This window comes from Opisthocomus hoazin, unplaced genomic scaffold (assembly GCF_030867145.1).
Source record: "Opisthocomus hoazin isolate bOpiHoa1 unplaced genomic scaffold, bOpiHoa1.hap1 HAP1_SCAFFOLD_211, whole genome shotgun sequence".
NCBI classification, from domain to species: domain Eukaryota; kingdom Metazoa; phylum Chordata; class Aves; order Opisthocomiformes; family Opisthocomidae; genus Opisthocomus; species Opisthocomus hoazin.
In genome coordinates, this window is record NW_027448797.1 from 72,576 (window position 1) to 83,523 (window position 10,948).

Sequence of the window (10,948 nt, forward strand, 5' to 3'; positions counted from 1 at the left end):
GCAGCCCCACGCCTGCGGCGAGAGGGGGGACAACCGAGAGGAGCAGCCCCCCTCGCCCCTCTGGCAATGAAGAGGCCCGGGCGTGAAGGAATTGTCCTTTATTGGGGGGTTCACAGTCGGTTTGGGGTGCGAGGACAGTGCTACGACCCCCCCTCCCCCCCGAGCAGAGCTGAGACCGGGGCAGCGGCGGGCCCTGGGGATGGCCCCGGCCTGGAGAGAGCTGCAGGGCGAAGAGGAACCCCGAGAGCTTGGACCTAGGAGAGACAGCCCGGAGAGGAGGGCCGCGGCCATCCCCCCTCCGCCGCTGGTTTCTTTGGCTTCCTTCGGGCATTGCACGCTCGGGAAGTGCTGAGGAGGGGAGCGGGTGCCCGCGGGAGGGCCGAGCCGCCGGCAGCCCCCCCGGGACACGGGGAATGTCGCTGCAGACGCCGCATGGCACATCGCACCGCTTCCCTTCCCGCAGCTGGGCACAGCCGCAGAAACCGCCGTGCCCCTTCGTACCCAGGCGGCTTCCTTCGACGGGCCTCCCCGTGCCCGTCCTGCCATGTCGGCACCCGCACGGTGCCCGCTGGGCTCCCCGGGCCGGGGACAGCCTCGGCACATCGCTGTGCAGGTGTCCTGCTCCCCCCGACACGCGCGGGGCTGGGGGCTGAGCGCCCGATTGCCTGGAGGGTGCTCGGGGGTCTCTGCTCTGCCTGCGGCTCTGTCCCCCGGGAGAGGTACGAGAGGACGGCGGGAGGGGGATCCGGCACCTCCGGCAGAGAAAGCATCCGTGTTTCTGCAACTGCGAGTCCGTGGGAAGGGGTCAGCGGGGCGCCAGGGAAGCCCCTTGGCAGGAGAGAGGCACGTCCCGGCACAGGTCTGGCGCCGCGGGGCCGCCATCCTTAGTTCCTCGCCGCGATGACCACGGATAAGGCCACGCCGCCGAGCGCGATGGCTGTCGCACCGAAGAGCCACTTCCAGGGGATGGACTGAGGAGGAGGAGAGATCGGCGAGGTGACGGGATGCACGCGGCGGCGGGGACGTGCAGCCCTGCCTGTGCTGGCGCGGGGCCGCACCGAGCTCCCGACGCACATCCCAGATAACGCAGCCCAAAAAGGCAAGTGCTGCGTCGGCTCTGCCCGGCGCGCGGCCGGCACGTCCGCGGGGACAGCGTGTGCCGCCGGCAGCCCAGCTGACAGCGCTTTCCGCCGGCGCGGCCAGCGCGCTCCCGAGCACGGCAGCTGGGAGCAAAGTCCGGACCCCTCCAGCTGGCATCGCTGGGACCCGGCAGGCAGAGCCAGGAGCACGGCCGCAGCGATCGGCGTCCCCCTGGCACGGCTGCCGGAGCGGCCTCCGGCTCCCGGCAGGCTCGCTGCCCCGACACAGCCCACCCCGTGGGTCACATCAGCATCCCCCCGGCCTGGGAAGAGGACTGTGTCAAGCCCCAAGGACTCAGGGGATGCTAACCCAACCCCTGCACCCAGCCCAGTGCTCTGCACCCCAGGGGTGCCCCCCCCGTCCTGCCACCCCCCCGGCAGCTCAGCACCAGCCCTTACCCAGGACAGCTTGTCTTTGCACTTCGCCGGGGTGCTGGCGGCGCTGGGATTCCCCAGCATCTTCCTGTACATCTCCGTCTCCACGTTCTTCTGGTCCGCGTGCTTCTTCACCAGCTTGGAGAGCTCGGCGTGGATGGTCTGGGGAGGAGAGCGCGGCGCTGCAGTTACCGGCCCTGCGGCACAGGGGAGGGGACAGGGACCGCAGTGCCACCACCAGCAGGTCCCATCACCCCGGGGCCGCGCAGGAGTTCCGTGGAACAGCTGAGATGCAGCCGGGGAGGGGGCTGAGGGCCTGATCCTGCCCCATTCCCCCACACTGCGGGCTGCACCAGGCTGGCATCGGACACCCCCGCTGCGTGTCCCGTGGGTGCGAGTGCCCCTCTGTCCTTCCAGGCCACCCAAGCCGTTCCCTGCCTGGCAGCAGAGAGCAGAGCCCACGGCTGCTGCCAGACACCAGGAAAAGGATTTTATCCTTTAATTGAGACAGAAAAGTGTCTGCCTCGGGGACAGACGTGCCCAAGCTCTCCCACTTTTCTGTCTGGAAGCAGGCTGGGAAAGCAGGCTTAAACTCAGCCTGGTCTGAAGCGGGATTGCAGCAAGACCCGGGAGCATGTCGGTACCTGCCCGGCTGTGCCGAGCGGCAGCGACGGCTGGGGCTGGAAGAAGCCGCACAGGAGAGAGCTCTGCATCCTGCCTGGAGCTCGCAGGCTCCCAAACAGCAGCACGGAGCCCAGCACAGCACCAGCAGCCACGGCCCGAGCCCACAGCGGTGGAAGGATGGTGGTGGTGGAAGGATGGCAGCGGTGGTGGAAGGACCGTGGCGGTGGTGGAAGGATGGTGGTGGTGGTGGAAGGACCGTGGTGGTAGTGGAAGGATGGTGGTGGTGGTGGAAGGACCGTGGCGGTGGTGGAAGGATGGTGGTGGTGGAAGAATGGCAGCGGTGGTGGAAGGACGTTGTGGCAGCCGTGCTGTGCCCTCTGCTGGGGATGTGTCCCGGGAGCACCGGCACCGCCACCGGCACTGCCGCCGGCGACCCACACCGGCTCCGGCCCACGTCAGCTTGTCCAGAGCCCGGCCAGGGCGTCACCAGACCACGCCACGCTCGGCACCGCTGCCTTGAACACGAGACTTTGGCCGTCTGGAGGGTGCGAAGCAGCAAAGCTCGCTGGGGCTGGCACATGGGCATGGGACAAAAGTTGGCATCGCCCCTGGTCCCGGAACGTGCCGTTTCCAAGGGGTCAGGAGCAGGGAGCCCAGCGGCTGATGGTCTGCAACAGCTGACCGGTGCCGACGGCCCCGGAGAACCAGGCGGAGCCGAGCGTTCTCGAGTCTGTTTTCACCACCGGTAGCCACAGCCCGTGACTCACGGACGCGTGTTTGACGCTGCCATTTGGAGCGGCACCGCCACTTCCCCGGAGTCCCGGCAGCCAGCCGGACAGGCCGGTAATTTGCTGTACTTGTGGTTTCACCGGTAACGTCACTGCCGGGCGTTTTGATTCTTCACCCCTCTCCAATTAAAAGCTCCATCCACACGGGCTGTCGCGCAGCAGCCCCGCCAGCAGCGACGTGCCAGAGACGCACCGGGAAGCTGCTCCCGGTGCTGCCTGCATCGCTCGGGCTGCTCACTCACCACGGCTGCCCCGCCAACCTCGTCGGAAACGGAGGGTTCGAGAGCCTGCTCATCCCTCCCCGATCATGAGGTCTGCGCGTGCTGCGGGGCCACTGAGCACCCGCTTTCAGTGCCCCATCCTGCCCGAGACCTCCAGGCACCAGGTCACGACACGAATCATGACGGTCTGGTGAAGTTCCCAGAAAAGAGGTGGATAAAACAGACCCAGCCGAGGACTAAAGCCCACCTGTAGAACCAAGCCCCTTGCCTCGTGAGGCAGCACCTCCCTGCCTCTCCTCCAGCCTGCCCAGGCTCGCTCCTACTGGGGCCATTTCCCGGCACTGGCTTTTGATTTCTCCCGAGGCTCCAGGCCTGCAGCTGATCATTAACTGACAGGAAATTCCTGACCCAGAGCTCGCCCTGGCCCAGGCGCTGGACCGAGGTCTGGGCTGCTCCCGCCGCCCAGTGAATCACGCTCCGGGCTGCTGGGCGAGTCTGCGGGGCCTCGGCTCCGCTCCAGTTCCCCAGCCGTGGCACGAGCCGCCGGAGCCAGCCAGGGAAGCCGGAGCAGCCAGGATCGCTGAAGCAGGGATGGCTTGGCAGAGAGTCCTGCCACCGCACGGACCAAAGGGCAGAGCGGGAGTCTCGCAACACGGAGATAAGGGACCGACCAGCCCAGCCGAGCCCAGACACCGCACCACGTGGTGCGTGACCCCGCGGCTGCCCAGGTCCCGGGCGCTGCTTCCAGCCTCTCTTCACGGAGGGAGCTGGGAACAGCGACGGGGGGGACTTCAGCCTTCCACGGGGCACACCGAGGTCTGCAGGGACACGGACGAGAGGAGAGCATCCTGCAGACACCCCACTCAGCATGATCGCTGGCGGCACGCAACAGCAGCCTACCTTGTTGGAAGGCTCCAGCTTCAACGCCGCCTTCAAGATGGGGATGGCCTCTCTGTACTCGCCCTGCTGAGCCAGGACCTGGAAGGCGAGACGTGGATTGAGCGGGACAGCCAAGGTCTGTCCCTCGGTCCTGCCCTCTGTCACGCCGTGGAGAAGGGACGGCAGCGCCTGTCGCGTGCCTGGCCTCACCTTGCCCTTTCGGAAGAGAGCCTTGATGTTCCCTGGCTGATGCTCCAGGACGAGGTTACAGGACTTGAGGGCTGCCTCGTAATGGTCCAGTTTAAGCTGAGAGGCCGCCAGGTTGTTGAGACATTTCACCTTCACATCCAGCAGCTCGGCCTCCTCCTCCGGGCTGAAGTCGACTGCAAAGACCCCAGAGTCGGGTTACAGCGGGCAGGGAGCCCAGGCGGCCCTCGCCCGGGGTGGAGCAGGTACCTTTTGAGCTGGAGCTGATGATCTTGAGGGCAATGTCGTAGGAGTTGATGGCCAGCACATAATCTGCCTGCTGGTAGAAGAAGTTGCCGCGCTCTCGCTTGCGGTTGGCCAGCTCGATCTTCTCCTTCCCGCTGAGCAGCTCCAGGTCCGGCGCGTCCCGAGCCGCCAGCAGCTCCACCTCCAGGGTGAGGGCTGCGTTGGGTGGGATGTCAGGGCTCCTGCACACAGAAGGGCACAAAGCAATGACACCGTTGCCACCTCTGCCAGTTCCACCAGCCACATAGATTTACCACCACAGCCCAGAAATCAGAGCCATGGAAGCTCGTCGGGCCAGCAGGCGATGCAGATCATTCCTCCAAGGCAGGACACGCTGCCATCCCCTGCATGTGGCCAGCGACCCAAGTCTCCCTGCCCAAGGACGCTGGGCTTGCTGGCTGGGCTGTCACCAGGAGCACAGGGGACAGCTTTCACAGTCCTGTTTGGGGCCATCCTACTCCACCCCGCGCCGTCTCCGCTCACCTGCCCTGAGCGCCGTAGCAGTACTTTGCATCCGACACGATCAAAGCCGTCTCCCCCATTTCCAGGAGCTGCACACACAGGTCCAGAGCCTGCAGAGAACAACGTGATGGGGAGGGAGCGTTATCGAGGGTTAGTGAGCGCAGAGGGGCTGCTTCGGACCCGCAAACGGGGATGTCACCGACCCCAAACCCTCCCCGTGCCCCCCGAGGCGAGGTCCTGCTCTGCAGGGCGAAAACAAGGCAGCGATAAAGCCAGGAAAGCTTCCTCCCAGCCCTGACCTGCAAGACGTCGCAGTCCCCCAGCGTGAAGGTGAGGGCAGGGTTCTCCTCCACCACGCTGCCATCCTCCAGCGTGGCCTTCAGGCGGACGGTGACGTCCTGGCCCTTGCGGGGACGCGTGTCCACCCCCTGGCCCGGCACCAGCGTCTTCTTCTTGAGCAAGCCGCTCCCTGGGCAAGGGAGAAGCCGGAGCCGCGTCAGCCCATGGCTGGGAGGGAAAAGCCTGGCTCCCATCGCCCTGCTCTGACCCCCGGACGGCCTTCGGGGTGCCGGGAGCCCCGGGGCAGCCCGCGAGGCCCCCCCAAGCCCCGCGCCCTCCTCCCCCAGGCTCTCACCCAGAACGTCGAGCCACTCCTGGGGGTCCTCAGCCGCTTCCCGGCCGCCCTGCTCCGAGGGCTGGGCCTCCCCCCGCGGCGGGGCCGGCGGCCTGCCCACGTCCTCCAGCGGGGGCAGCTCGCTCAGGTCCTCCTCTTCCTCCTCCTCCTCCTCTTCCAGGACCTCGAAATCCTCCGCCGTATCCAGCTGAGCGGCCTCGGCCCTCGGTGCCGCCTCAGTGCCGGCGCCTGCCCGGCCCGGGGAGCCGCTCCCCGGTTCCTCCCCGCTGGAGGCCATGGCGGCGGAGCAACCTGGAGGCGGAGAGATAGAACAGGGGGTCAGGCCTGCGCCTACCGGGACTGGGGGGGAGGGGGGGGGATCACCGGGCCCGAGGTGCTGCGGGGGGGCCGGGGAGACCCCGCCGGCCCCGGGGAGGGAGCGGGCCCCGGGGGGAGGGGAAGGGACGCGGTACCGGTAGCGGCGGCCCCGCGCGCCCCCCGCCACCGCCCACATGCCCCCGCCGGGCCCCACGTCACCGTCGCGCGCCGGGACTCCCCCCTAGCAACGGCCGCCGCCGCGCGCCCCCCCGCCGCTTCCCACCCGGCCCGCGAACCTGCGGCCGCCGGCCCCGCCCCGCCCCTCCGATTGGGCCGGCACCGCCCACCGCGCTGACGCCATTGGGTGGAGAAGACGCTCGTCAGCGAAGCGCCAGACGCGGCTCGGCGTCGCCTTAAAGGGGCCTCCGCGGGGCGGTGCCCGCCGCTGGGCCGTGGCGCGGGGCCCGCGTGGGGCCGGGGCGGGGGTCTCGGCACTGGGGCGGCCCCGGGATGCCCGGGGGGCAGGGGGGAGTCCCCTCCACGGGCCACCACCACTTCCGGCTCGGCGCCGTGACGCAAATGCGCGCTGACTCCGCGGGGTCACGCTCGACGTGACCCCACACCCGGAAGCGAGGTGCGGCTGCCGGTGCCGCTCCCGTCATGTGAAGCGGCGGGACGGGTTCCCCCCCCCCCACGTGCGGGGAGCCACCGGGAGGGGCTCAGGCCCGCGTCCTCCCGAGGGAGCCCGGTACCGGGGGGCTCCACCGAGGCCGGGAGGCGGCGGGCGGGCAGGGGGACCCCGTTACCGGGACCGGGCAGGGTGGGGGCTGGGGGGGAGCTCCGCTACCGGCAGCGCAGAGGGGCCTGGGGGGTAGTTTGGGGGGTAGCTCTGCTGCCGGCAGCGCGGAGGGCTCTCCGTTACCGGGGGGGGGGGGGGGGCTCGCTGTTCCCGGTGCTGCGGGCCCGGGAGGCTCCCGCCCCCCCGCTGAGCCCCCCGCCGCGGTCCCGCAGGCCGCGATGGAGCCCACAGCCTCGCAGGTGTTCTGCGGGCGGGTGCTGGGCATGGTCAACGCCGAGGACGTCAACGCCATCATCCTGGCCCAGAAAAACATGTGAGTCCCGGGGGACGGGGGGAACCGGCCAGCGGGGACCCCGGTACTGGCACCGGGAGCCTCCCGGGATTTTTACCGAGCTCCATCCGCTTCCCCCGGCGCAGGCTGGACCGGTTCGAGAAGACCAACGAGATGCTGCTCAACTTCAACAACCTCTCCAGCGCCCGCCTGCAGCAGATGAACGAGCGCTTCCTCCACCACACCAAGACGCTGGTGGAGATGAAGAAGGACCTGGACAGCATCTTCCGGAGGATCCGGTGGGGTCTGGGCGGGCCGCGGAGGTGCAGAACCGGGGGCGCGAGCAGGAGCTCGGGGTGGTCTTGGAAGGAAAAATAATCGGAGAGGGGAAAAACGTGTGGAGGCAGCGGGAGAGGAGCTGCGGAGGCCGGAGCTGTGGGGTCCCTGGAGGCTGCTCCCACCGGGACGGCCCTGCGCTCCCTGCCCCGGTGGGAGGAACGGCTCTGAAGGGCTCGGAGAAAGACCAGAGCGGGCAGGGGGCCGGGAGGGAGCCCCGAGCAACCCCCCCAGGATTCGTTCGCGGCTCCGGACCCGTTGGCTTCCCCCGTACTGATCTCGCCCTCTGCTCCCCAGGACGCTGAAAGGGAAGCTGGCCAAGCAGTACCCGGAGGCTTTCAGCAGTGAGTGGCTCCTGCCGACGCGCGGGTTTTCCGTCGGTTTTTCTTCCCGTGCGGAGTCCCTTTCCCTGAGAGCTCCCGGCGAGACGTCCAGGCGTGCGGCGTCGCGTGGTGCTGTGCTGCAAAGCCGCTTGGTTACGTGAAGCGGGGTTGCAGGGCGTTACAAACGGCCATTAATTTACGTGGTGTCGGGTTTTTATTGACAAAATTTAGAATTCGTAACCGGCCAATTGTCCCGCTGGGGCATCTCTCGTAGCCGGTGCGTCACCGGTAGCGCCTCGGCTCGTGCGGTCAACGCTCGCGTCTTCCCTTCCAGACATCCACGAATCTCCCATCCTCGAAGACGACGACGACTTCGACCCCGTCCCGAAAAGCACCACCACCACCATCGCTACCTCTGAGCAGAGCACGGAGTCCTGCGACACCAGCCCTGACATCATCTCTCCCACCACCAGCCAGGATTTTGAGGATTTATCCCAAGGCCCGTACGATTCACCGGCCATGAACGGACAGAGTCTCACAGATGAAGACACAGCCAACGGCCTGGACTAGGCGTGCGGGTCCTGCGCTGCCGCCACCCCCCCCAGGGAACTTTCTACCTTGTATTTATATTTGTGTGCTTTTTTTTTTTTTCTCTCTTTTTTCGGGAAGAGGGAAGCGATGGCTGAGTGAGGAAGGCTGCCCTTCTGCCTCTGAACTGGCACCGTAGTGTAAAACCCCACGGCTCGCTCCAGGGTCAATGAGTAAAACGCGGGTTTGAAATGCCTCTTGTCCTTTCTCATTTGTTGTGTGCTCAGGAGAGCGGCAGACCCCCTCCTGTGACGCAGACCAGCCCCTTCGGGGGGTTTTTCCCTAACGGAATGTTGTCCTTGCAGCTCAGGTGCGTGCCCACCAGCGGCTTTCCTGCGGCTCCGTCCGTGCTGCCGAGCCACTCGTCCCATCTGCCTCCCCGCTGTCGCCATTCCCCAGCGGGTGGAGAGCTGGAGCCGGGCTTCCCTCCGGTCCTTGCCTGCGCTTTGCCGCGCCTCAGCCCCTCGCCTGGGGGTCCTGTGGCCGCCCAGGCGGGCTCCTCGCAGCCTGGGCCCGTCCCGGGCTCCTCCCGGTGCAGGGGGATCGCGCTGGGCTTTCCCTGGCTGAGGGGAGAGTGCGGGGCTGGAGGCCTGAGCTGCGGGGCCGGGGCCGTGGGGCCGATCCCGGGGCCATGAGGCCATTCCCAGGGCTGATGTGGAGCCGAAGGGCCTGTCCCGGGGACGTGAGGCCATTCCCGGTGCCGTGTGGCCTGTCCCGGGGCTGATCCGGGGACATTGGGCCTGTCCCGGGGCTTATCGGGGGCTGAGGGGCCTGTCCCGGGGACATTAGGCCATTCCCGGGGCCGTGGGGTTGATCCCGGGGCCGTGAGGCCGATCCCGGGGACGTGGCGCCTGTCCCGGGGACATTAGGCCACTCCCGGGGCTGATCCGGGGCCGAGGGGCCTGTCCAGGTGCCGTTCCCGGGGACACGAGGCCGGTCCCGCCGTACCGGAAGGGGCGGGAAGCTCCTGCGCCTGCGCGCTGGGGCGGGGCAGAGCGCGAGGCGGTGACGCGCCGGTTGTGACGCAGCCGCGGGCGGGTTCCGGTTCCGGTCGCTCTTTCTCTCAGCGGCGAGGCGGCGGGTGTGCGCGGGGCTGGGCCTGGGCCTGGGCCTGGGCCTGGGCCTGGGCCCGGGCCCGGGCCTGGGCCTTGGCCTTGGCCTTGGCGGGGGCGGCGGGGGGGAACGGGGGCCGAGGTGGGGGGGAACCGGGGCCGGGGGGAGGTGGGGCCGTGCCGCGCCGCGCCGCCGGGGCCTGCGGGCCGGCGCGGGGGTGACGCGGCCGCCGGTCCCCGCAGAGCCCGAGCGGTGCCGAGATGCAGATCTTCGTGAAGACGCTGACGGGCAAGACCATCACCCTGGAGGTGGAGCCCAACGACACCATCGAGAATGTCAAGGCCAAGATCCAGGACAAGGAAGGTACCGGGGGGGGGGACGGGGACCGGGGGAGGGGAGGGGCCGCCTCCGCCGCCCCTCCCGCCGCCGCCCGCCACCGCCGCGGTTTCTCTCTCCCCGCAGGGATCCCCCCCGACCAGCAGCGGCTGATTTTTGCGGGGAAGCAGCTGGAGGATGGCCGCACCCTGGCAGACTACAACATCCAGAAAGGTAGCCCGGGCTTTGGGGGGGGCTTCCCTCCCCCTTTTGGGGGGGAGTCCCCCCTTTTTTTTGGAGGGGTTTCCCCCCCTTTTTTTTGGAGGGATTTTTCCTCCCCCCGTTTTATTTTAGAGGAGTTCCCCCCCCTTTTATTTTTAGAGGTGTTCCCCCCCCTTTTATTTTTAGAGGGGTTCCCCCCCTTTTATTTTTAGAGGGGCTCCCCCCCTTTTATTTTTAGAGGGGCTCCCCCCCCTTATTTTTAGAGGGGGTTCCCCCCCTTTTTTTGGAGATTATCTCCTTTTGGGAGGGCATTCCCCCCCTTTTGAGGGGAAACGCCCCTTTTTGGAGGGCGTTCCCCTCTTTTTGGGGGGGTTTTCCCCTCTTTCTGGGGTACGGGGCGCTCCCCCACAGCGCCAGCATTGCCCCCCCCCCCCCCCCCCCCCCCGTGACACCCGTTTCTCCTGGCAGAATCCACCCTGCACCTGGTGCTGCGCCTGCGGGGGGGCATCATCGAGCCCTCCCTGCGCCAGCTCGCCCAGAAGTACAACTGCGACAAGATGATCTGCCGCAAGTACGGACCCCCCCCCCCCAGCCCCCCGTCCCCTTCCCCAGCCCCGCGGGGGCCGGGGCTGCGGTAACCGGCCTCCCCCTTCCCTTCCCCCCGCCCAGGTGCTATGCCCGCCTGCACCCCCGCGCTGTCAACTGCCGCAAGAAGAAGTGCGGGCACACCAACAACCTGCGCCCCAAGAAGAAGGTCAAGTAGAGGGGGGCTCCACGCCCGCCCCCCCCACACCTGTCAATAAAGCACCACGGCGCGCCCGGCGCCCTCCTGGTTTTGCTCAAATTGCCGTGTTTTTTCTAATAAAAAAAAAAAGGGGGGGGGGGGGGGATGTGGAGCAAGGGGGGCTGTGGAGCAAGGGGGGGGGGGGGGGCCGGGGGGGGGGCAATACCGGGCGGTGCCTGCAGGTGGCGGCGGAGCCGCGCTCCGCCTTCCCCCCCCCCCCGGCCCCCCCCGCCGGGCCTGCGCGCTCCGCCCGGGCCGGACCATGGTGAGCGGGACCGGGGCACCGGGAGCGGGAAGGGTCCCCCGGGGGGACAGGGGGGGAGGCCGGAGCCGGGCTGGGCTGTGA

General features: G+C 68.3%; 3 protein-coding genes across 7 annotated transcripts; 2 read left to right on the top strand and 1 right to left on the bottom strand.

Moving 5' to 3' along the window:
- Positions 1-83: 83 nt before the first annotated feature.
- On the bottom strand, positions 84-6,404 carry FKBP8 (FKBP prolyl isomerase 8). 2 transcript variants are annotated; one of them, XM_075412019.1, is made up of 9 exons: positions 6,208-6,404; positions 5,615-5,905; positions 5,280-5,449; positions 5,002-5,090; positions 4,483-4,700; positions 4,237-4,409; positions 4,048-4,125; positions 1,539-1,676; positions 84-971 (listed from the first exon to the last, which is right to left on the bottom strand). In XM_075412019.1, the coding sequence occupies exons 2-9, from the start codon at positions 5,889-5,891 to the stop codon at positions 885-887; spliced, it is 1,230 nt and encodes a 409-aa protein (XP_075268134.1). In that variant the 5' UTR covers positions 5,892-5,905; positions 6,208-6,404; the 3' UTR covers positions 84-884. The 2 variants fall into 2 exon arrangements, with proteins under 2 accessions (XP_075268134.1, XP_075268132.1); XM_075412017.1 differs by having other exon boundaries at positions 6,131-6,210.
- A 2-nt stretch (positions 6,405-6,406) lies between these two features.
- Positions 6,407-8,424, top strand: KXD1 (KxDL motif containing 1). Of its 3 annotated transcripts, none has more exons than XM_075412021.1 (5): positions 6,407-6,545; positions 6,923-7,023; positions 7,128-7,304; positions 7,615-7,661; positions 7,975-8,424. In XM_075412021.1, the coding sequence occupies exons 2-5, from the start codon at positions 6,929-6,931 to the stop codon at positions 8,208-8,210; spliced, it is 555 nt and encodes a 184-aa protein (XP_075268136.1). In that variant the 5' UTR covers positions 6,407-6,545; positions 6,923-6,928; the 3' UTR covers positions 8,211-8,424. The 3 variants fall into 3 exon arrangements, with proteins under 3 accessions (XP_075268136.1, XP_075268135.1, XP_075268137.1); XM_075412020.1 differs by lacking the exon at positions 6,407-6,545 and adding an exon at positions 6,552-6,659; XM_075412022.1 differs by lacking the exon at positions 6,407-6,545 and adding an exon at positions 6,552-6,659 and having other exon boundaries at positions 7,128-7,280.
- Positions 6,691-10,662, top strand: UBA52 (ubiquitin A-52 residue ribosomal protein fusion product 1). 2 transcript variants are annotated; one of them, XM_075412024.1, is made up of 5 exons: positions 6,691-6,695; positions 9,524-9,644; positions 9,744-9,830; positions 10,287-10,389; positions 10,488-10,662. In XM_075412024.1, the coding sequence occupies exons 2-5, from the start codon at positions 9,542-9,544 to the stop codon at positions 10,579-10,581; spliced, it is 387 nt and encodes a 128-aa protein (XP_075268139.1). In that variant the 5' UTR covers positions 6,691-6,695; positions 9,524-9,541; the 3' UTR covers positions 10,582-10,662. The 2 variants fall into 2 exon arrangements, with proteins under 2 accessions (XP_075268139.1, XP_075268138.1); XM_075412023.1 differs by lacking the exon at positions 6,691-6,695 and adding an exon at positions 9,224-9,309.
- Positions 10,663-10,948: the final 286 nt, after the last annotated feature.

Bases quoted from the DNA above. Each gene is read 5' to 3' on its own strand.
- FKBP8 (XM_075412019.1), bottom strand. From the start codon at position 5,891: ATGGCCTCCAGCGGGGAGGAACCGGGGAGCGGCTCCCCGGGCCGGGCA. The intron at 4,410-4,482 runs GTACCTGCTCCA...GGGTCTTTGCAG, and splicing joins CATCAGCTCCAGCTCAAAAG to TCGACTTCAGCCCGGAGGAG. The intron at 972-1,538 runs GTAAGGGCTGGT...CCTCCTCCTCAG, and splicing joins GCAAAGACAAGCTGTCCTGG to TCCATCCCCTGGAAGTGGCT.
- KXD1 (XM_075412021.1), top strand. From the start codon at position 6,929: ATGGAGCCCACAGCCTCGCAGGTGTTCTGCGGGCGGGTGCTGGGCATG. The intron at 7,024-7,127 runs GTGAGTCCCGGG...CCCCCGGCGCAG, and splicing joins ATCCTGGCCCAGAAAAACAT to GCTGGACCGGTTCGAGAAGA. The intron at 7,662-7,974 runs GTGAGTGGCTCC...CTTCCCTTCCAG, and splicing joins GTACCCGGAGGCTTTCAGCA to ACATCCACGAATCTCCCATC.
- UBA52 (XM_075412024.1), top strand. From the start codon at position 9,542: ATGCAGATCTTCGTGAAGACGCTGACGGGCAAGACCATCACCCTGGAG. The intron at 9,831-10,286 runs GTAGCCCGGGCT...TTCTCCTGGCAG, and splicing joins AGACTACAACATCCAGAAAG to AATCCACCCTGCACCTGGTG. The intron at 10,390-10,487 runs GTACGGACCCCC...CCCCCCGCCCAG, and splicing joins GACAAGATGATCTGCCGCAA to GTGCTATGCCCGCCTGCACC.